Source organism: Vipera ursinii, assembly GCF_947247035.1.
Source record: "Vipera ursinii genome assembly, chromosome: 1".
Taxonomy (NCBI): Eukaryota; Metazoa; Chordata; class Lepidosauria; order Squamata; family Viperidae; genus Vipera; species Vipera ursinii.
The window spans coordinates 7,804,836-7,825,605 of record NC_139512.1 but is presented as its reverse complement, the minus strand read 5'-3'; the positions used below and the strand labels follow the sequence as shown (position 1 = coordinate 7,825,605).

At 44.4% G+C, this 20,770-nt stretch overlaps 2 protein-coding genes across 6 annotated transcripts in view; one reads left to right on the top strand and one right to left on the bottom strand.

The window, feature by feature from the left end:
- The first annotated feature begins 1,863 nt into the window (after nt 1-1,863).
- Nucleotides 1,864-19,890, top strand: REX1BD (required for excision 1-B domain containing). Of its 2 annotated transcripts, XR_014494396.1 has the most exons (6): nt 1,864-2,002; nt 7,811-7,895; nt 9,949-10,153; nt 12,392-12,480; nt 15,318-15,560; nt 19,427-19,890. XR_014494396.1 is itself a non-coding variant. In XM_083379447.1 (5 exons), exons 2-5 carry the CDS (start codon nt 7,819-7,821, stop codon nt 15,388-15,390), a joined length of 444 nt encoding a protein of 147 aa, XP_083235573.1. In that variant the 5' UTR covers nt 1,864-2,002; nt 7,811-7,818; the 3' UTR covers nt 15,391-16,606. The 2 variants fall into 2 exon arrangements, 1 of the variants encoding a protein (XP_083235573.1); XM_083379447.1 differs by lacking the exon at nt 19,427-19,890 and having other exon boundaries at nt 15,318-16,606.
- CRLF1 (cytokine receptor like factor 1) overlaps nt 16,674-20,770 on the bottom strand; it is a 50,004-nt gene continuing 45,907 nt past the window's right edge. For 3 of the 4 annotated variants that reach the window (XM_083379445.1, XM_083379442.1, XM_083379443.1), the window contains one exon: nt 19,109-19,442. In XM_083379445.1, the coding sequence (XP_083235571.1) occupies nt 19,168-19,442 (275 nt within the window). In that variant the 3' untranslated portion in view covers nt 19,109-19,167. Of the gene's footprint in view, nt 17,770-19,108; nt 19,443-20,770 lie in introns of those variants that run through there. The other variant, XM_083379444.1, reaches the window with a different exon arrangement.

Sequence of the window (20,770 nt, the reverse complement as noted above, 5' to 3'; positions counted from 1 at the left end):
AAGCCATGTAGGGCTTTAAAGGTAAGTACCAGCACCTTAAATCTCGCCCGGAAGACAACTGGTAGCCAATGCAGCTCACGCAGGAGGGGTGTAATATGGGAGTATCGGGATGCTCCCATCACTACCCGCGCGGCCGCATTCTGCACCAGCTGAAGCCTCCAGGTGGTCTTCAAGGGCAGCCCCATGTAGAGAGCATTGCAGTAATCTATCCGAGAGGTAACGAGTGCATGAGTGACCGTGCGTAGGGCATCTCGGTCCAGATAGGGGTGCAACTGGCGCACCAGGTGTTGGAAATGCAAACATAAGTCAGGCACTTATTACAATGTTTGGTGGACATGTGCCAAAGCAAAGAGTTATTGGAAAAAGATACATTCCTGGCTAGAAAAGATGTTGGGGGAATACGTGGATTTTAAACTTGAACTTTTGTTATTAGGTATAATGCCAGAAAAGACTGATAAATGAAGCATATTGATTTTATACGTTACAACAGCAGCAAGAATTATATTTGAAAAATGAAGAAATACCATCAGATGAAGAAATAATTTTAAAAAATATTAGAATGTGTAGAGATGGATAGACTGACTCTGAGGCTGAAAGAAAAAGAAGAAACGAAGTATTATCATACTTGGGACTTATTTTATCGATGGCTAGAGGAAAGAATAAAGGATTAAGAACTAAATATGTATTAGCAAATGTAAACTCAGACAGCATGTTTGTTGAATGAATACTATTGAATGTATGGGGAAAAAATCAATCTTTTTCTTTAAAAAGAAAAGGTAGTACCAATAGTAATAGGCACCTTGGTGCTATCCCAAAACAACTGGAGCACCACTTGAACACCATTGGCATTGACAAATTTGCTATTAGTCAATTGCAAAAGGCAGCTTTACGGGGAACAGCTTCCATCCTGCCACGATATCTGTAATACCATCAAACATCCACATCTGCCTATCCCAGGTCCTTGGTAAGGACTCGATAGGTAGACAAAAATTGCCCAATCCAGTTTGAACATCTGGCTGATTGTGTGATGATAATGATAATAAATGATGAATATTAGGATGCTTTTATTCAATGCCTCCAGAAGTGGTGAATGCTCCAACACTGGAAGTTTTTAAGAAGAGACTGGCCAGCCATTTGTCTGAAATGGTATAGGGTTTCCTGCCTGAGCAGGGGGTTGGACTAGATGACCTCCAAGATCCCTTCCTCCTCCTCCTCCTCCTCCTCCTCCTCCTCCTCCTCCTCCTCCTCCTCCTCCTCCTCCTCCTCCTTCTTCTTCTTCTTCTTCTTCTTCTTCTTCTTCTTCTTCTTCTTCTTCTTCTTCTTATTATTATTATTATTATTATTATCTTATTATTATTATTATTATTATTATTATTATTATTATTATTATTATTATTATTATTATTATTATTATTATTATTATTATTATTATTATTATTATTATTATTATTATTATTATTATTATGGGCGGAGGAGCTAAAGTGGTAACTAGCCATTTAGATCAGATTTGCTAGCCATCCCCAGCCAAACGCCAGCTCAATGATTTGTTATGAGTCCGTCTGGACGGCAGGGGGCAGCAAAGCACCCTTTTGCAAAGATTCGGGCTCATATGGGTTACCCGGAAGGAAGGAAGGGCAGGTTGTCTAAGAAGAACGTAGACTTTAAGTACAGAAGAGCCCATCATTTAGTCGCATTCAAGATGTCTTGAATGTCTTCCCAGGGAAGACAACTTGGTCCATGGACTCATTGAATGAATTGAGGATTTAAAGCCATGACTTTGAAACAGCAGATCAGAAAATGAACGCTCCTTTTGAACACCATTCTCATTTTCTGAGCAAACATCCCCTAAAAAGCTACCGTTGTGGGCGTTAAACAGTTAAGCGACCAACCTCGGCAGATATTCAAGAGTTCCTTAAGAAGCAAAAACGCTTTGGAGAATTCAAAATAACCTCTCCAGTCTTTGGGGCTTGCAAAATTGTTAGCGCTCCCCTGCAGAGCTGGGGTAAGTTTCTCCGATTTTTAATATTTAGAGAATAACCCCAACAGGGTGACGCTGCAGACATGCAAGTTGCATGCTTTCCAAACTAGAACCAGGGCAGGCTTGGCTTCCAGCATATTGCAAAGTTAGGATAATTCTCTACTGTTCGAGCTTACCAATAGAGCAGGGAGAAGGATTGGCATAAAAATTGCAGGCATTAATATATAGAGAGAGATTTTATCTTGGCCGCTTTCAATGCTTCGTAATCCTGTAAAATAGGGTTCACCGGAACTGGCACCTGTCGTGCTAGTTATATAAAACAGCACACGACATATTTTGAAAGACGTTTACTGTGTAGTCAGATCCTCACGTTTTGGAAGAGATGCCGAGGGGCGGGGTGGGGGTGGATTGTTTGTAGCCAGGGTTATGTACGCTAAAAACCTCGATCGATTGATTTGATTGCAGTTTTCCCTTTTTAAAAAATAATAATAATCATATTATGGGGTTTCCAACGTATCGGAGCTTTTTCTCCATTGCCGGCAATGGAGTGGACGTGTGCAGCAGTTTAATAATTTAATAATTTAATAATTTGATTTCTATACCGCCCTTCTCCCGAAGGACTCAGGGTGGTGAACAGGGCAATACACAATAAAAATCGAATACAAAAATTAAAAAGCCATTAAACATCATGCCCATAAAATCAATACATATTAAAGTTAAAACTAGTTTTAAAAACCCAACCCCATCCCGTCAGACCAGGCCAGATTGTTCAAAAAAGAATGTTTTGAGATCACGCCAGAAGGAGCGAAGGTCGGGGGCCATTCGGAGCTCAACCGGTAAGCGGTTCCAAAGGTCTGGCGCGCCCACAGAGAACGCTCTCCCCCTGGGGGTCACCAATCGGCATTCTTTGATCGGCGGTACCCTGAGGAGGCCCTCTCTGTGGGAGCGCACTGGACGGAGGGAAGTTGACGCCGGCCGCAGGTGTTGCCGTAGGTAATCCAGACATCATCTAGCCACACTATATTCAAGGTTATGGACTTCCCAGTTGCAATGTATGGCAGTGAAAGTTGGACCATAAAGAAAGGCTGAGTGCCAAAGAATTGAGGCCTTTGAACTATGGTGCTGGAGAAGACTCCTGCGAGTGCCTTGGACTACCAGGCAGTCAAACCGGTCAGTCCTAGAGGAGATCAACCCTGACTGCTCTTTAGAAGGCCAGATCCTGAAGTTGAAACTCAAATTCTTTGGCCACCAATAAGAAAGAAGGACTCACTGGAGAAGAGCCTAATGCTGGGAAAGGTTGAGGGCAATAGAAGAAGGGGACGACAGAGAATGAGGTGGCTGGATGGAGTCACTGAAGCAGTAGGCGTGAGCTTAAATGGACTCCAGAAGATGGTAGAGGACAGGAAGGCCTGGAGGAACGTTGTCCATGGGGTCGCGATGGGTCGGACACAACTTTGCAGCAACAACAACAACAGCCACACTAGACAACTTTTAAGACTTGTGGTCTCCAACTCCCAGAATTCTGCAGGACTGTCAGCCAGCTGGGGAATTCTGGGAGTTGAAGTGTCTTAAAATTGCCAAGTTTGCTGAACACTGCTCTAATTATTTGTAGTTCTGCTTTAACCACAGTGGCTTGATCCAATGCAATGGTGAACGAATGTGGGTTGTTGCAGCAGAGGCTCGAAGGGAGGTGTGTGTGTGTGATATATAACGGAGGCCTCTTCATTAGAACCAGAAGATTCGAGCAGCTACCTGACGGCAGCTGCAAAATAAATAAGTAAATAAAACCCAGTGCAAGAAAACAGGTGGAGGAGAAAAACAGGAAACCATGGGGAGAGTGGGATTGGGGAGCAGCGCTCGGCTAACTTGGGAATGCCCACTAGGGGGCGCAGGAGGCCTAGAAGTGAAGCCTTTGGGAAGTTGAGAAAGAAATGAGTGAAGAGTATCTGCAAGGCATTTTTGACCGATGGGTTACCCATCTGAAGCCCCCATCATCCACAGCCAACACAGTCCCCAACACACTGAAGCAGGGGGTCTTCAAACTTGGCCCTTTTATGACTTGTGGACTTCAACTCCCAGAATTCCTCAGCCAGACATGCTGGCTGAGGAATTCTGGGAGTTCAAGTTCACAAGTGGTGGGATTCAGCCATTTCGCACCAGTTTGGCAGAACCGGTAGCTGATTTTTTGTTGCCCAGGCCCAGAATGGACTTCCTGAAGCAGCATCCACACAGAGAACTGGTTGTTCAAATATTTGAATCCCAGCTCTGGGTAGTCTTCAGTTTAACAACCACACCTGAGCCCAGCGAGACACTTGTTAAGTGACCTTTGCCCCATTTTGCGACCTTTCTTGGCACAGTTTTTAAGCGAATCACTGCAGTTGTGAAATTAGTAACATGGTTGTTAAGTGAATGGGGCTTCCCCATTGACCTTGCTTGTCAGAAAGTTGCAAAAGATGATTACATGACCCCAGGACACTGCAACCATCCTAAATATGAACCAGTTGCCAAGCATCCAAATATTGATCACCTGGCCATGGGACCACTGCAGCGGTCCTAACTGTGAACAATGGTCATAAGTCACTTATTTCGATGCCACTGTAACTTTGGTTACTAAACGAACTGTTGTAAGTCAAGGACTAGTTTTTATGGGGCATATTTTGATCGTAAGGAAGGATGGTCTAAAAGCAGAAGGATAAAATTATTAGGGTGGGTTGCATAGACAGCCATATGTTTCAACTGAATCAGGCATTTTATCCACCTTTCAAGGCCTTCTGAAGGACCTGGGAGAGGCAGATAAATTTACCTTCCCATTTCACCAATGTGCAAATTGTAAGCATGACTGAGAATGCCTCTGAAGGGCCTGGACACCACATGGATCCTGTCAGCTTTATTTGTGTGAAATATTAGAAGGGTTCTCCCCAGTCTGCTTAAAAAAAAATCCCCTGTACTTAAAAGTGTCTTAGAACATACTTTTGGTGGCAAGGTTAGAACAAAGACACTATTTACCTATCCACAGAAAGAAAGTACAGAGAGTCCTCTAGTTATGCTCTCCTCCAAAGCACCTGAAGGCAGGACAAGAAGCAACGGATTGAAACTAATTGAGGAGAAGCAACCTGGAACTAAGGAGAAATTTCCTGACAGAACAATTAACCAGTGGAACAACCTGCCTCCAGAAGCGGTGAATCCTCCAACACTGGAAGATTTTAAGAAGAAACTGGACAGCCATTTGTCTGAAATGGTATAGGGCAGGGGTGTCAAACGGCCAGTCCGCGGGCCGGATGCATCATAGTGAAACCGCGCCCTTCCCATTGCCGGCAATGGCAAAAGTTGTGATATGTCACGACATGTCACATGATGTTGCGAGTTTGACACCCTTGGTATAGGGTTTCCTGCCTGAGCAGGGGGTTAGACTAGATGACCTCCAATATCCCTTCTAACATCATCATCATCATCATCATCATCATCATCATCATCATCATTATTATTATTATTATTATTATTATTATTATTATTATTATTTTGAGCTTGTACAATACAGTGGTAAGTCACAACAAACATAAAATGGGTCAGACCCAACTTTATGACCTTTTTGTGGCAGTCACTAAGTGAACACTGCAGTCGTTAAGTAAGCCCATGGTTTGCTACGGCGCTGTTTGGACAAAAATCTAGAAGTCAGTGCCACCTTTTGGCAAAAACCATCCTAAAACCAGCAAGTGACCGCGGACACTGCAAACAGCCAGAAATGCAGCTGTGTTGCCAAGTGAGCAAAGTGAGGTCACATGATTCTGGTCTGTTTGTGTGTGTGTGTGTGTATGTGTACTATTGGAACGTTGAGAGCTGGCTTGTAAGTTCCCTTTTTCGGGTCTCTTGTAACATTGGTTGCTAAGCAACCAGTCATAAGTCGAGAATTACCTGTAATTGTAGCTGCCCAGAGTAGCTTCAATAGTGAGATGGATGGCACACAAATCAAATTAAATAAATAAATAAATAAATAAATAAATAAATAAATAAATAAATAAATAAATAAGGATATTTCTGGAGAATGAAGACAAGAGACGAAGCAGCTGGCTGGTGTGGGGGCCCATGGCAGGAGTGGGGGGCCCTTGCAAGCCAGCAAGGTTGCTGCAATTTGGCCCTCACATCGCTGTACATTCTGCTGAGGGGAAGCATGCTCTTCGCCCCCCCAAGTGCTAAGTTAAAAGATGCAGCTGCTGTGTACTGTATATACACATGTGTGCATATGCGCAAGAGTGAGAGAGAATGAATGAGGGTGTGTATTTTGGGGAGGGAGTGTGCAAAGAAAAGCCGAAACCTCATCAACACCACTTGTGTAGGCCAAAGCCCCCAAAAGTTAGCTCCAACTGGGAGTGCCACAACTGTTGCATTGCTAGGATTTGCAGTTAAGGGAAGGGATTGAAAGGCTTCCGGGGAACGTTCCTTATGGAGGGTGAGAAACTGGATTTTGGCAAAACAGGATCTTAGGCCAAGCAGCCAAACCAGACATGGTCTGGCCAAGCAGACCTTTGAGGTGGGGAGAGGAGAAAAGACTGTGGGAATGCCAACTTTAAAGGGTTTCTCCCCTCCCCCCCCCCCGCCGATCAATGTCACACTCAACTGCACACCCAGTGCAAGAGCAAAGAAGCCTATTGTTAGTCCCCCTTTTTAATCCAGGGTGGACAGCAAAGAACCATTTTTTCTAATTGCAAACTGTTGTTTTGATCAAAGCAGCTTCAGGATTTGAAAGTTCAGGCAGCTCTGACAGGCTGCTTCTCATTTCCCAAAAATGGAAAAATGAAAAAAAACACGTACAAATTCTCTTGCTGAGATTCAAAGTCCGCCAATGGATGCAAGGTGATTTATAATCCATGCTTTAACCCCTCTCCTTTGTTCCCACTCTTTGGGCAGTCCAAGCTAGACTGCCTTGAGACATGGGGGCTGTATTTCCTACCTTGAATAAATCTTTTTGAGCAGCTCTTTCCTCCCAAAAAGTTGGCTATTTCCTCCTTCCTTTTCTTTTTAAAGGCCCATGAAATAGAATTTTTTTTTATTTTGCTTGCCTCCCACCTCACCTCAGGAAACGACTCCTTATCAAGTACAGGTAGTCCTCAAATTATGACCCCAGTTGAGCCCAAAATTTCTGTTGCTAAGTGAAACATTTCTCCACTGAATTTTGCTCCATTTTACAAACTTTCTTTGCCACAGTTGTTAAGCGAATCACTGCTGTTGTTAAATTAATAACACAATTGTTAAGTGAATCTGGGTTCCCCCTTGACTTTTCTTGACCGAAGATTGCAAAAAGTGATTTCGTGGCCCGGGGACACTGCAACTATCATAAATACGAGCCAGTTGTTAAGTGTCCGAATTTTGATCACATGATCATTGGGATACTACAATGGCCATAAGGGTGAAAATGCTCGTAAGTCCCTTTTTTCAGTGCCGTTGTAACTTTGAACAATCACTAAATGAGCTGTTGTAAGTCGAGGATTTCCTGTATGTACAAATGGGTAGGTATAAACCAGGGGTAGGCAACCTTGGCTCTTTTATGACTCGTGGACTTCAGCTCCCAGAATTCCTGAGCCAGCCACACTGAGGGGAAAGGGAGAGGTTTCCAAGCTGAGCCATGGTGGCTCAGGAATTCTGGGAGTTGAAGTCCACGAGTCATAAAAGAGCCAAGGTTGCCTATCCCTGGACTATAAACCTTGAGGGATGGGTGCTAATTTAGATATTTGCCCCACTCTGCTCCCCTCGACGAAGCCGTTCTTGTGCCCACCATGTTGGGCCAAAGGCATCCTGTTTTTTATTTCCTCTGACAAGCCTGCCTCCTCTTTTCAGCTGCAAGGATGAATGTGCAAAGTTTGGTGCACCGTTTCTACGCCCTGCAGACCGAGCGAGTGGAAGCTTACCGCCTCTTGGAGGAGTAAGTGTTTGAGCAGGTTTTGTTATTTTCCCTAAAATCTTTGAGCCAAGTAGGTAACATTATCAGGGCTAGTAAGGAATGGGATTTCTGCAAGAAAACAACCCAGCTGAGAGAACACCAAGGACCCCTCAAAGTGACTTGTCTCAAAATGATTAAATTAACCGATTAAAGTGATGGACTCTCCATCACTGCAGATTTTCAAGAAGAGACTGGACAGCCATTTGTCTGGAGTCGTCTAGGTTCTCCTGCTTGAGCAGGCGGTTGGACTAGAAGACCTCCAAGGTCCCTTCCAACGCTGTTATTCTACGTTCTAGTTACAAAACGAGTCTAAAATGTCTGAGCTTCCTTTGCAGAACCACAGGTCCTACTAATTGCTTTGCATGCACAAAATGCCCTGGAAAGCCGGTGGGCTCTTCCGGTCTCTTCTCCCCACCCTCTTTTATTTGCACACTAGTCGATTCAAGGGGGGCCCTGCAGGAGGCCTCCTCTCGACCTCCCCCCCTTTTCACCCCCCCCAGGCTCCCGGTGCCTGATGGAAACCAGATGAGCAAGGGGGCAGCACCCACCCAGCACCTGTGATCTATTTGCAGAGAAAAACTCCTTGTGGGCTGCTTGTGGGGAACCTGGTGTGGAGATAATTTACTTCTGCGGATGGGGAATCCAATCCCCGATCCAGCAAACCCCCCACAAACAGGCTTTTGGCGTCCCAGGAGATGGGGTGATAACCCTCTCTAGGCAAAGGTGTCTCTCCGGGAGGGCAGCCATTGACAAATCAATCAAGCCTTCCGAAAACCCAACAGGGGAGAAAATAACCCTATCCAAGGTTAACACAAGGGAGGGTCTTTGAAAGAGCATCCAGCATCTTGAATGGGAAGCTGAGCCTATCCATGTATTTTGTAAGGAGTTCCCAAACCAAGTTTGTAAAAAAAAGGGGGGGGGCAAGTGAGGTCATCCAGTCTGACCCTCTCCCATCACCCTGCATAGAAACTATGACATGCAATTGCTGATGAATATAGACCTCATTGTCCCCAGAATTGGTGGGTCTTGCTGTTTTTAGAGGATTAAAAGAAGAAATAAAAAATTGCCCAGATTGTTAGGAGCAAGATAAGTTAATAATGCCGTGTTTTTCAGCCTTGGCAATTTTAAGAGGGCTGACTGGGGAATTCTGGGAGTTGAAGTCCGCACCTCTTAAACATTGCCAAGGTGGTTGAGAACCATTGTGATAGTGGCTTAGAAATCTTGAAGGCAACAAACTAAGGAGGAGTTTCCAAACGTTGAAAATGAGGGTTTCTATAGAGAAAAAGAGAACGGAGCTGGTTAGCTCCCTGTTGAGAGAACATTTCAGAATTTAATCACCACTATCTGTATAGAAAAGGTCCTGATACCTGCTTTAAGACTTGTGGACTTCAACTCCCAGAATTCCCCTGCCGGTGCGGGCTGAGGAATTCTGGGAGTTGAAGTCCACAAGTCTTAAAAGTGGCCAAGTTTGAGGACCCCTGGTATAGCCAGTTTCCTCTGGCTGTGCTCTTCTGATCTCATAACTTGAAGACTGTTAGCTTGTCACTATTTTTATAAATGTTTTTCAGGATCAACTGTTGCCAGGGATCAAATCTGGGCCCTCTAGGTCAGGGGTAGGCAACCTTGCCTCTTTTATGACTGGTGGACTTCAACTCCCAGAATTCCTGAGCCAGCCATGCTGAGGGGAAAGGGAGAGGTTTCCAAGCTGAGCCATGCTGGCTCAGGAATTCTGGGAGTTGAAGTCCACGAGTCATAAAACAGCCAAGGTTGCCGCTCTAGGTGATGCAGGGGAAATTTTTCAGAGTAAAAATGGATATGTTTTGCTTCCAAGAATTTTGGTTGTTTGGAAAATGGATCATTTGCCATTGTAGGGAGAGGAGTGGGGAGGGGCTTGTGGCTCACGAGTTCAAGTGGCTGACTTTAAAATTCAGGTTTTTTCACCAGCTCCCCTCAGATCTTTGCATGTTGCCCTCTGTTCCCTGTACCTGTAGGAAAATCTCTCAATTCTCTGCTGATATCCCCCTTCCCAAAACAGGGGTCACCAGGCATATCTCCGAAGCGGCCCTGGTTACGACTTTCTCCGCTATCGCCAGCTGGTGCACGAGATCACCCTGGCGTTCAGTGGCATTTCCCAGGAGATCTTACAGATCAAGGACAATCTGGAGGGACCCCTCGGCCGGAGAGACCTTGCGGAGCACCTGGGACGGATTCAGGAGAAGGAGCAGGAGAAACTCGAACTGGTGAGCAGGCTTCCTTGTGACCCCATCCTGCCGAGCTCACTGAGTTTTAAGACCCATTTCCTTGATCCTGTTTTTTTTCATAACAGAACCCACAATGAGAATCTTGGAGAAACCCCTACTTAGAAATCTAATCTTTGTAAGGCCACACTTGGAATGCGGCATCCAGTTTTGGTCACCACAATGTAGAAAAGATGTTTAGAAAGAGTACAGAGAAGAGCAACAAAGACGATCAGGGGGCTGGAGGCTAAAACATATAAGGAACGGTTGCTGGAATTGGGTAGTTTAATGAAGAGAAGGGTGAGGGGTGACATGATAGCAGTCTTCCAATATCTCAGGGGCTGCCCCAAAGAAGAGGGAGTCAAGCTATTCTCCAAAGCGCCTGAAGGCAGGACAAGAAGCAACGGATGGAAACTAATCAAGGAGAGAAGCAACCTAGAACTAAGGAGAAATTTTCTGACAGAACAATTAACCAGTGGAACAACCTGCCTCCAGAAGCTGTGAATGCTCCAACACTGGAGGTTTTTAAGAAGAGACTGGACAGCCATTTGTCTGAAATGGTGTAGGGTTTCCTGACTGAGCAGGAGGTTGGACTAGAAGACCTCCAAGGTCCCTTCCAACTTTTTAAACTATTATTATTATTATTATTATTATTATTATTATTATTATTATTATTATTATTATTATTATTATTACTATTATTATTACTATTATTATTACTATTATTATTACTATTATTATTATTATTATTTAGGGTTGCCAATTAGGTAGAGATTTATTATCTGGATTTCAACATGAATGGTTGTGCTCCAACTGGGCATTATATGATTTGTATAGCCACATGTTCATTATTATTATTATTATTACTACTACTACTACTACTACTATTATTATTATTATTATTATTATTATTATTAATTTTATTTTATTTTATATTTTTTATCCCCCTATTATTTTTAGAAATGGCCCAAAGTGGCCAACATCCTTAATACTCTTTCCTCATCTTATTTGCCCCGCAACAACAACCCTGTGAGGTAGGTTGGGTTGAGAGAGAGAGAGAGAGAGAGAGAGAGAGAGAGAGAGAGAGAGAGAGAGAGAGAGAGAGAGAGAGAGAGAGAGAACCTAGCCCAAAGTCACCAAGCCAGTTTTCATATCTAAGGCGGGACTAGAACTTCCAGTCTCCTAGTGATTTTTAGAGGGGTTTTTTTCCCCTTGCTATTACTGGTCTGCAAATCCTGGGTGTTTCCTGGAGTTGGTACAGAGGGAAATGCATAACAGGACAGGAGACTTAAATTTCCTTATGAGTGTGTTTTAGCGGCAGGATTTCAATCTGCGTGGGGCATCTGCAAAGTTTTCATTGCACCATGATCCCCCCGTTCCCCTGGAAAGGTACTTGGTACCTGTTGCCCCAATTTTTATGCTCTGTTCGAAAGGCTCAGCCAGAGGTGGGTGATGGTGAAGGTGAGGCTGAAGAAAGGAAGAAATGAGCATTACAGCGGATCTGCTCAGTTCTAGATTAATACTTTAATCTCAAGCTGATCTCCTCCAGATGTGGGGGATTTCAGCTCCCCCCCCAGCTCATAGCCAGGCACACCTGGAGGTCATCATAGGGGGGGGGGGTTGCGGTTTTACGCCTTGGTGTGTTGTCCAAACCCAGTTTATTTGACTGCAGCTAGTCCTTGATTTATGACCATTTGTTAGTGACTGTACAAAGTAAAAACGCTGAAAAAAAATGAATTACAAACAGTCCTCACACTTATGGCCGTTGTGGCATCTAAATTCAAGCACTTGTCAAGCGACATGTACAGTATTTATGATCGTTATGGTGTGTGTGCGTGTGCGTGTGTGTGTGTGTGTGACATGATCACCATTTGCGACCTTCCTAGTTGCTTCCAACAAGCAAAGTCAATGGAGAAAGTGGATTTACTTAATGACTGCATGATTTGCTTAACGATCATGGTGATTCGCTTAACAATCGTGGCAAAAGTGGGGGTAAAAATAATTGAACAGGTGCCTCGCTTAGTGATAATTCCCGTTCCAGTTGTGGTCATAAGTCAAGGACTACCTGTAGGTTATTGTTCAGGATATTGCATAAAGCCAGAGAATGCATTAATTCAACAACCTGATTAAAAGCACCTTCCACCAATTCATCTAATTCTGGAGGGCGAGGGGGATTATCAGCTTTATATCTTTGTCCCTGTTGCTCAGGGAGGGCCTCACGGCCACTTTTTTTCTTTCCAGACAGCACAACTGCAGCTTGCTAAACAAAATGTTCAGGACCAGCCCGGAGTGGAAGCCCACACACAGGAAGTGCAAGAATTGAAGCACAAGTGAGTCACCAAAGCAGCGGTTGTCAATACAGGCTTTCTGAAGCTTACCCTTTCAACTCTATAACCTTTTAGCCACATTGGCTAATTGAGCACTACTGGCTTCAGCAAGTTGTGTATTGTGTTGTTGTATGCTTGTAAAGGAAGGATGGACAACTTAGTTTGGACTTCAGGTTGGATCGCCATTTAAACGGTGTGTTCAAGGCCCAGGCTGCAGGATGGGACCAGGCTAGAGTACGGAGGAGGGAAGGAAGGAAATGTAATGTGTAATATGACATTGACTTCATAGTTCACACTAGGAATTGTGGCGATTCCCCATTTTTTATTTCATTAGTGGGTTTCGCCTCTCTCACGGAGTTTGGGATAGATGACTTCTTCCAGCCTCGCTTTAAAGATTTCCAGTTTGAGGGAGGGGGGGCAACAGGAAGTGGTTGAAAAAAAGTCAAGATGGCAGCCACAATGATGCAGTCAAAACTGCACTTGTTTTTTAGATGCATTGCAATGTACATACAAAACAAGAGAGAGTTTTAGTTACACTCTTTGGATCACCATCTTGACTTTTCTGACCACACCCCATGGACTCCTGCCTCCCACTGAAGGGAACACAGTATTTTCATGACACAAGAGATTCCACTGATTGACAGCTGTTGCAACCAGGAAATTCCTACTAATGATTCTACTCTAAATCTACCTCCAGGCAATTTCAGCCCACTGATTCAGGTCCTACCCTGTGGGGGTGACAAGAATGGATATCCAGACCCTCTTCTATCTAGTAGCTCTCCAGATATTTAAACTACAGGTAGTCCTCGATTTGCAACAATTCCTTTAGTGACCATTCAAAGTTACAGCGGAACAGAAAACAGTGACTTATGACCGTTTTTCACACACGAGACTGTTGCAGCATCCCCATGGTCATGCGATCAAAATTCAGATGCTTGGCAACTGACTCATATTTATGACACTTGCAGTGTCCCAGGCACAATATCCTTAACCTAGTCTTCGACATATGACAGTAATGGAGCCTGCTGAAATCAGTTGTAACTTCTAACAGTCGTAAAACAGGTTGGTCACATGACTGACCTGACCTTATTACATTTTCTCAGCAGTCGCTAAGCAAACGATGTGATCGTTAAGTGAACCAATGGCTTGCAATGGGCTTAGTTTTGCGAAAGCTGCAAATAAGCCCTGGTTTTCAGCAAAACTGTTGTAAAATGCAGTCAGGTGAGCATTGGACGCTCCAAAATGGCTGTAAATGTGGCCTTGTTGCCACGTGCCTGACCATGGAGGGGGTCTGACCGTTGGAACTTTGAATCCAGGTTGTAAGTAGTCCAAAGTTAGCACGTCCGTCATCACTTTGAACAGTCCATCGGTTGTAAATTGAGGACTACTGTACTGTGTTGTATTTAATCCATGTTCTAGATTCCCACAACTGGGCATACAATATTAATCCATATACTTGACACAATATACCCTCCTTTCCAAATATAGGTAGTCCTCGACATACAATTGTCCCCAAAAATTCCTATGGTTAAGCAAGGCACTTGTTAAGTAAGTTGTGCCTCATTTAATAGAATAATAACAGAATAACAGAGTTGGAAGGGACCTTGGAGGTCATCTAGTCCAACCCCCTGCTCGGGCAGGAAACCCTATACCACTTCAGACAAGTGGCTAGTGTTGGAGCATTCACAACTTCTGGGGCACTCACAATTCTATGATCTTTTTGCCACATTTAAGCCAATCATTGCGGTTCTTAAGCAAATCATGCTGTCATTAAGTGAATCTGGCTTCCCTTGTTGACTTTGCTTGTCAAAAGCCAGCTGGGAAGGTTACAAATGGCAATCACATGATCCTGGGACAGCACCACTGTCCTAATTACATGCCAGTTGCCAAGTGCCTGAATTTTGATCATGTGACCCAAGGGGCTGTTGCAACGGTTGTATGAAAACGGTCATAAGTCACTTTTTTTCCATTGCTTTTTTCATTCACTAAATGAATGGTTGAAAGTCAAGAATTACCTGAAAGGCAAAAATAAATCAAGCTTAGCTAGTTACCAAGCAGCTGCCTTGAGCTTTCCTTGAATTGGATAACCTGGATGTGTGAACACAATGCCTGCACTGTGATACATGGAGGAAGACCTTTGATTCGATGCAGTTTGGCTTTAGGGAGAATTGGTCAACTGAGCAACGGTTTAAATTTGTAATACGGTCTCTGTGTCTCTTTTGCATAAAGACCATTTTCATGCCCCCCCTCCCCAAGACCCCCCCCTCCAATCTTTCCCAAGCAGAGGAACCGTTCCTGCCTCTTCCACCCTTTTCATACTTGGGAGAAAGGAAACCGTTTCCCATCAGTGGGACTTTCAAAGCATCCGAGCTGAATTTCCCACAATGCTTAGTGGCGCATGGCATCGTGGGAAACTCCCTTCTCTCCAAGCAGGGACACCCTTGGGAAGAGAGTCCTTATGGGAAAACGGAATCACGATTTTTGCCCCCAAACGGGTCCTGTCCTTTCACAAATCAGGGCAAGGGGTAAACTCGAGCAAATTTGAAGCGAGGATGTGGGAATATTTTTCTTTTTTCTTTTAATTGAAAAAGGCCTCGGTAAGGGTCTTCAAAGACCGTATTCTATCCCCCCCCTCTGCTGAGCCCCCATTTTTGCAGATTGTTCCATGTTGGCTCTTTGAAGCCTAACTTCCACCACCCCCCACTCCAGCCCATCCCAGCCCTGGGGTTGCCCCTCTCATAGGCTTTCATAAACAAGGCTGGGCTGCGAGGGACGCGGGTGAGCGCGGCTAATCGGCTCCATATGGTGCTTTATTTATCGTTTCCATCCGGCTCACGCAGGCTAATTCAAACCATCGAAGCAATCAGCGAAATTCTTCAGGATTTCAAGTACGATTCGGAAGAAAGCATTTGACAGGCTGTCCCGTGGGAGAAGGATGAAGAAAGGCTGGGGATGGAGCGGGGGGGGGAAAGAGATGGAGACATAAGACATCCTCCCCCCCACCCACTGAGGTTGGTCCTCGCCCGCTCGCAGCTCGCCCACCCTGCCTTCCCTCTTTCGTCATGCCAGGCCGATGACCGCAGGTGAGATGCTGCAGGAGGCACAAGGCTCCGTGCCGTTTGGCCACCTGCCCAATGAAGCCAGTTCCCAGAAAGGTTTCTTGGCACTTGGTCCCCACTGCCTTTATGGGACAAGGAGTGTGTGTGTGTGTGTGTGTGTGTGGTGGGGAAATAGCTTGTTTATGTTCTGAAATAAAGTGGTTTTTTTACCCCTTCAATAATAATAAAAAAGCAGACTCCTTTTTTACTAGTCTTCTCTTTTTATTATCTTGAGCAGACCAGATGTTTTCTTCTTCGGTTAGCCCCAGATGAGCATCCTTTGGGAGGGAGGAGAGCAAAAAAGTCAAAATGGCAGCTCCAGGGTCTGCGTTTACAAACCTTGTCTTTCATCCTACTACTTTCCCGTTGGGAGTGAAATCTTAAGTCTTTCTTTACAAGGGATATTAAGAAATTGGATTTGGAGGCGGGTCATTTTGAACACTGAGCATTTATTGGGATGTTCACCCTGCCTGACACGGATATTCCGATATTCGGTCCCTATTCCCCAATTCTGGATTGTAATCCTAAACTGGCATGGCTAATCCCAGATACATCCCCAGCACCGGGCTTTCCAAGTGTCTGAATTACAAGCACTTACTTGACTTATGACCACAAATGAGGCCAAGGTTTCTGCTGCTAATGAGACGGTAGTTAATAGAGTTTTGCCCCATTTTGTAACCTTTCTGACCACCGTTGTTAAGTGAGTCGCTCGTTAGTAATGCGGTTGTTCAATGAATCTGGCTTCCCCATTGACTTGCTTGTCCAAAGTTTGCAAACGGTGATCACGTGACACCAGGAGACTGTCATAAATACATGCCAGTTGCCAAGCAGCTGAATTCTGATCACGTGACCATATAGGGGATGCTGCAACGGTTGTGTGAAAAAACGGTCATAAGTCATTTTTTTTCAGTGCCATTCAAACTTCAAAAGGTCGCTAAGTGGGCTGTTGTAAGTCAAGGGACTACCTATACCAGGGTTAGGCAACCTCGGCTCTTTTATGACTCATGGACTTCAACTCCCAGAATTCCTGAGTCAGCTGACTCAGGAATTCTGGGAGTTGAAGTCCATGAGTCATAAAAGAGCCGAGTTTGCCTACCCCTGACCTATATAAACTCCATCCTCCACCACAGGGCCGCGTTGGTTGAAAATGGCAGCATTTGTAAACAATGAGGGAAATTGGGGGGGACTAGTTTCCCCCCCCCCTAAATGCCATAAAAATGAGAGACGCCATCGTTCCCTTAGGTGAGCTAAATGGCATGTCCAAGCTCCGTGGCATGTTCCTTTTGAATAATTGTAGAACGCAAGAAATAATGGGATTGTGGTCTTGGTCCCCAGCTTTTTGCCTTTAATGCTGTTGGAAACAAAGATCTGGTTTAGCCCAATTAAAAGGAGAGAGGCAGGTGACGTCAGCTCAAAAGATGGGTTCGGCTCTGGGTGCAAAACCTCCCAGATTTGCAGAGCTTAAAAAAGAACTGTTGCTCCGGACATAAAATAGGTATCGAACACTTAATATTTTTAACAACAGAGCACGACGACAACAACAACAACAAAAAAAAAAACCCTGTGAAATTTCACAACCAATTTTTCCGTTCTTCCTTTTTAGAATTTTGGAGGTTAAATGTAAAGCCGTTTCTTTCTTTTTTTCCTGATCACACAGCTCGTTTCTTTAGCCGTTTCCGCTTTTCAATCAGTTGCCGATTCTAATTTCATAACTGAGAAATATAAGAAGAAAATGACTCTCCTGAAGCAACGGAACCTCCTTCGGGCATGCTTAGAGGGGAAACCTGGATGGATTACAGTTTTTTTTTTTTTAATCTTGGCGCTGTAAAAAACGAAAACTGGCACGGAGAGCTCTTTTCCCAGCAAAATGTCCTTCAACTAAGGGGAACGCCTTTATATAATAATTAGAAAACTCAAAAGTCCAAGAACATCCTATGTGAGGAGCTGATTTAGAGTTACTCGGGGGAAAGAGGCGTGGACTGCCCTCTGCCCGGCTTCTAGTTAGTTTGCAGAAAGGGTGTTAGTGGTGGTGATACAATCTTGGCAATGCCGCTCAAGGCACCTGGATTACGGCTGCTCTTGAGTTCCTTTGCGTGCATCCTCGGCAGGCCTGAATCCAGCAACCGGGTTGGCTCTTAAGCGAAACTCTTCGTTCCACCATCCATCCCAGCTACAATTTGTCACTGGAGAGGACCTGGGGAGAAAAGAGAGGGTTAAAACCTGAGCAAAGGCTCCATAGCACACCCACTTTCCCTAAGTGACAAAACCCCAGCCCTATTTATTTGCACAAATATTTGTAGACCCCCCACACACACACTTCAATAAGAGGTTCACAAGCAATTTCTGGTTTTCCTATTTTAACCCCCTTTTGGTGGATCTTGGGCCCGTCCCTCCCTCTCAGCCCAACCCACCTCACAGGGTTGTCGTGGTGGGGAAAATAGGAGTCTAGGTAGTCCTTGACTTAATTTGTTCAGTGGCCATTCAAAGTTACAATGGCATTGAAAAAAAGAGACTCTTGATAATTTTTCACACTTAGGACTGTAGCAGCAAACCCATGGTCACGATCAAAATTCGAAGGCTTGGCAATCGGTTCATATTTATGACAGTTGCAGTGTCCTGGGATCACGTGATCCCCTTTTGCCACCTTCTGACAAGCAAAGTGGGGAAGCCAGATTCACTTAACAACCATGTTACTTACTTAACAACTGTAGTGATTCACTTAACCACTATGGCGAGAAAGCTCATAAAATGATGCAAAACTCACTTAACCTCTGTCTCGCTTAGCAAAAGAAATTTTGGGCACAGTTGTTGTGTCAACGCTGCTGACATCGGATATTTCTGCATTGACAACAGATGGAAATGGAGCCATCTTTTCCCTTTCGCTTTTAGGGTTAGATGATGCTGGGAGGGGGTGGAATGTGAATGAGAGTCCAGCTAGACATAACAACATTAAACTTAGTGTGAGAATCAAGGTTATTGAGCCCAGAGCTGATAAAGAATTGAGCTGGAGAAGAAGCCCATGCTTAAAGCTAATTGGGGAATGTGATTTATGACTGTTAATTGGAGGAGGGAATTGTGCTTTGATACTATGTGCCCAAGGGAGGGGAATTCAGTTTTTGGCTTCGATTATTTAGAGCCGATATTATGCTACTCGAATAAATGATCCTTTAAGGTAAACAATGCCTCGAAGTTCTTTTGAAGAGTTTCATCTGTCGGAACCATGACATTGTGGTTGTAATTCGGGGACTACTTCTATAAGGTATAGTCCACCTCCTTGAGTTGATCAAAATACATTTACAGTATTTAAAAGTGGGATAAGAATCTAATTAAAGAGTTTGCAAATGTCTTCTTACAAAGCTGTCTCCTGATTACTGAATCAGCTTTTCTTTTTAGCCTCAATCTGTCTCACCCATAATCCCAAATTAAAAAGAAAAATTAGTTTAATTTCAGTTTAGCAAATATGTCTTCCAACTAGTTGAGTAGGTAAGCAATCACTTGGAGTCGATGAGTGGCTCTACGCCAGGGGTCTTCAAACTTGGCCAATTTAAGACTTGGCTGGCTGAGGAATTCTGGGAGTTGAAGTCCACAAGTCTTAAATTGACCACATTTGAAGACCCCTGCTGTACACCCATCCTTGTATAGACTGAATGATTGCCTTGATTTTCAGTGAAAACTCAGTTGTCCCCTCTACCTGGTTCCGTGTTTTGTGGGACTTCTGCAGTGCCACCCGCCACTGATCATACATTTTGATGCTCAAATTGGCACAAGTTCCATGTTTGCGCATCCATCCAAAGAACTGCTTGAGCTCTCGGCGTAGCGTGTTGTTATGTTCTCCATTCTTGGGTTCACAGACTCCCGGTGTCCGTCCTGAAAGAGGAAGCGAAGATTGACAAGGGATATTCTTCCAGAAAAAATAATAATAAAATCCACAAAACACTTAATCTTTGAATGCTGGAGGAGGAAGAGAGGAAGAAGAGAAGAACAAAAAGGAGAGGAAGAAAGGAGGAGGAGGAGAGGAAGAAGAAAAGGTGGATGGGAAGAAGAGAGGAAAGGAAGAAAAGGAGAAAAAAAGGGAGGGGGGAAGAGGAGGAGAGGAAGAGAAAAAGGGGGAAGAAGGAGAGGAGGGAAAGAAGGAGAGGAGGAAGAGGGTTCTGCTGAATAAAAAAAATATATTTAGCAAAAAAGATGTATTTAGCCCAGCTTCCTTTCCATTTCCTGCAACAACCAATCAGATGCCGCTAAGATGCCTACCAGCTTGATCAACCTATCCATGTTCTCTGCCCAGCAGTACTGCAACTGATTTGCAGAAAGCTGTTACACGTCCTGTTACACGTCCCAGCTCCTGCCAACCTAGCAGTTCGAAAGCACATAAAAATTCAAGTAGAAAAATAGGGACCACTACGGTGGGAAGGTAACAGCGTTCCGTGCACCTTTGGCGTCTAGTCATGCCGGCCACATGACCACGGAGACGTCCTCGGACAAGCGCTGGCTCTTCGGCTTTGAAACGGAGATGAGCACCGGCCCCTAGATTCGGAAACGACTAGTACGCATGTGCGGGGGAACCTTTACCTTTACCTTTTACCGTTATCCAGCAAGAATAGCACAGGTATTAGAAGTAAATTTACATACTAAGCTATACACATTTCATAAATAATGAAATAGAACCCATAAGAGCAGCCCAGCTGGATCTAAACACCCAGCTTTAGGGCTGCTTCCAGATGCTTACACAGGTGCCTTTGAAAGTTGCCAGGCATATAAACAGCATATGACCTGCTGTCTTCTTTTGGCTACAGACCAGCTACCAGCTCCCTCAAATTATTAAAAAAATCTGCAGAGGGGAACCACAGAGAGGGTCAAGGTGGATTACACAATTAAGTGTTCTTTATTTGTGTGGGACATATTATAACCATGTGATTGCAGTGTTTCTCAACCTTAGCAACTTTTAAGATGTGTGGACATCAATTCCCAGAAATCCCCAGCCAGCATGGCTCTAGTGTGTGGTATGTTGAAACTGCTGTTTGCGAGCCATCTCACTTCCCAAGATGAAGCAAAGTATAAAGGTAAAGGTAAAGGTTCCCCCGCACACGCGTGCTAGTCGTTTCCAACTCTAGGGGCCAGTGCTCATCTCCGTTTCAAAGCCGAAGAGCCAGCATTTGTCCGAGGACGTCTCCGTGGTCATGTGGCCGGCATGACTA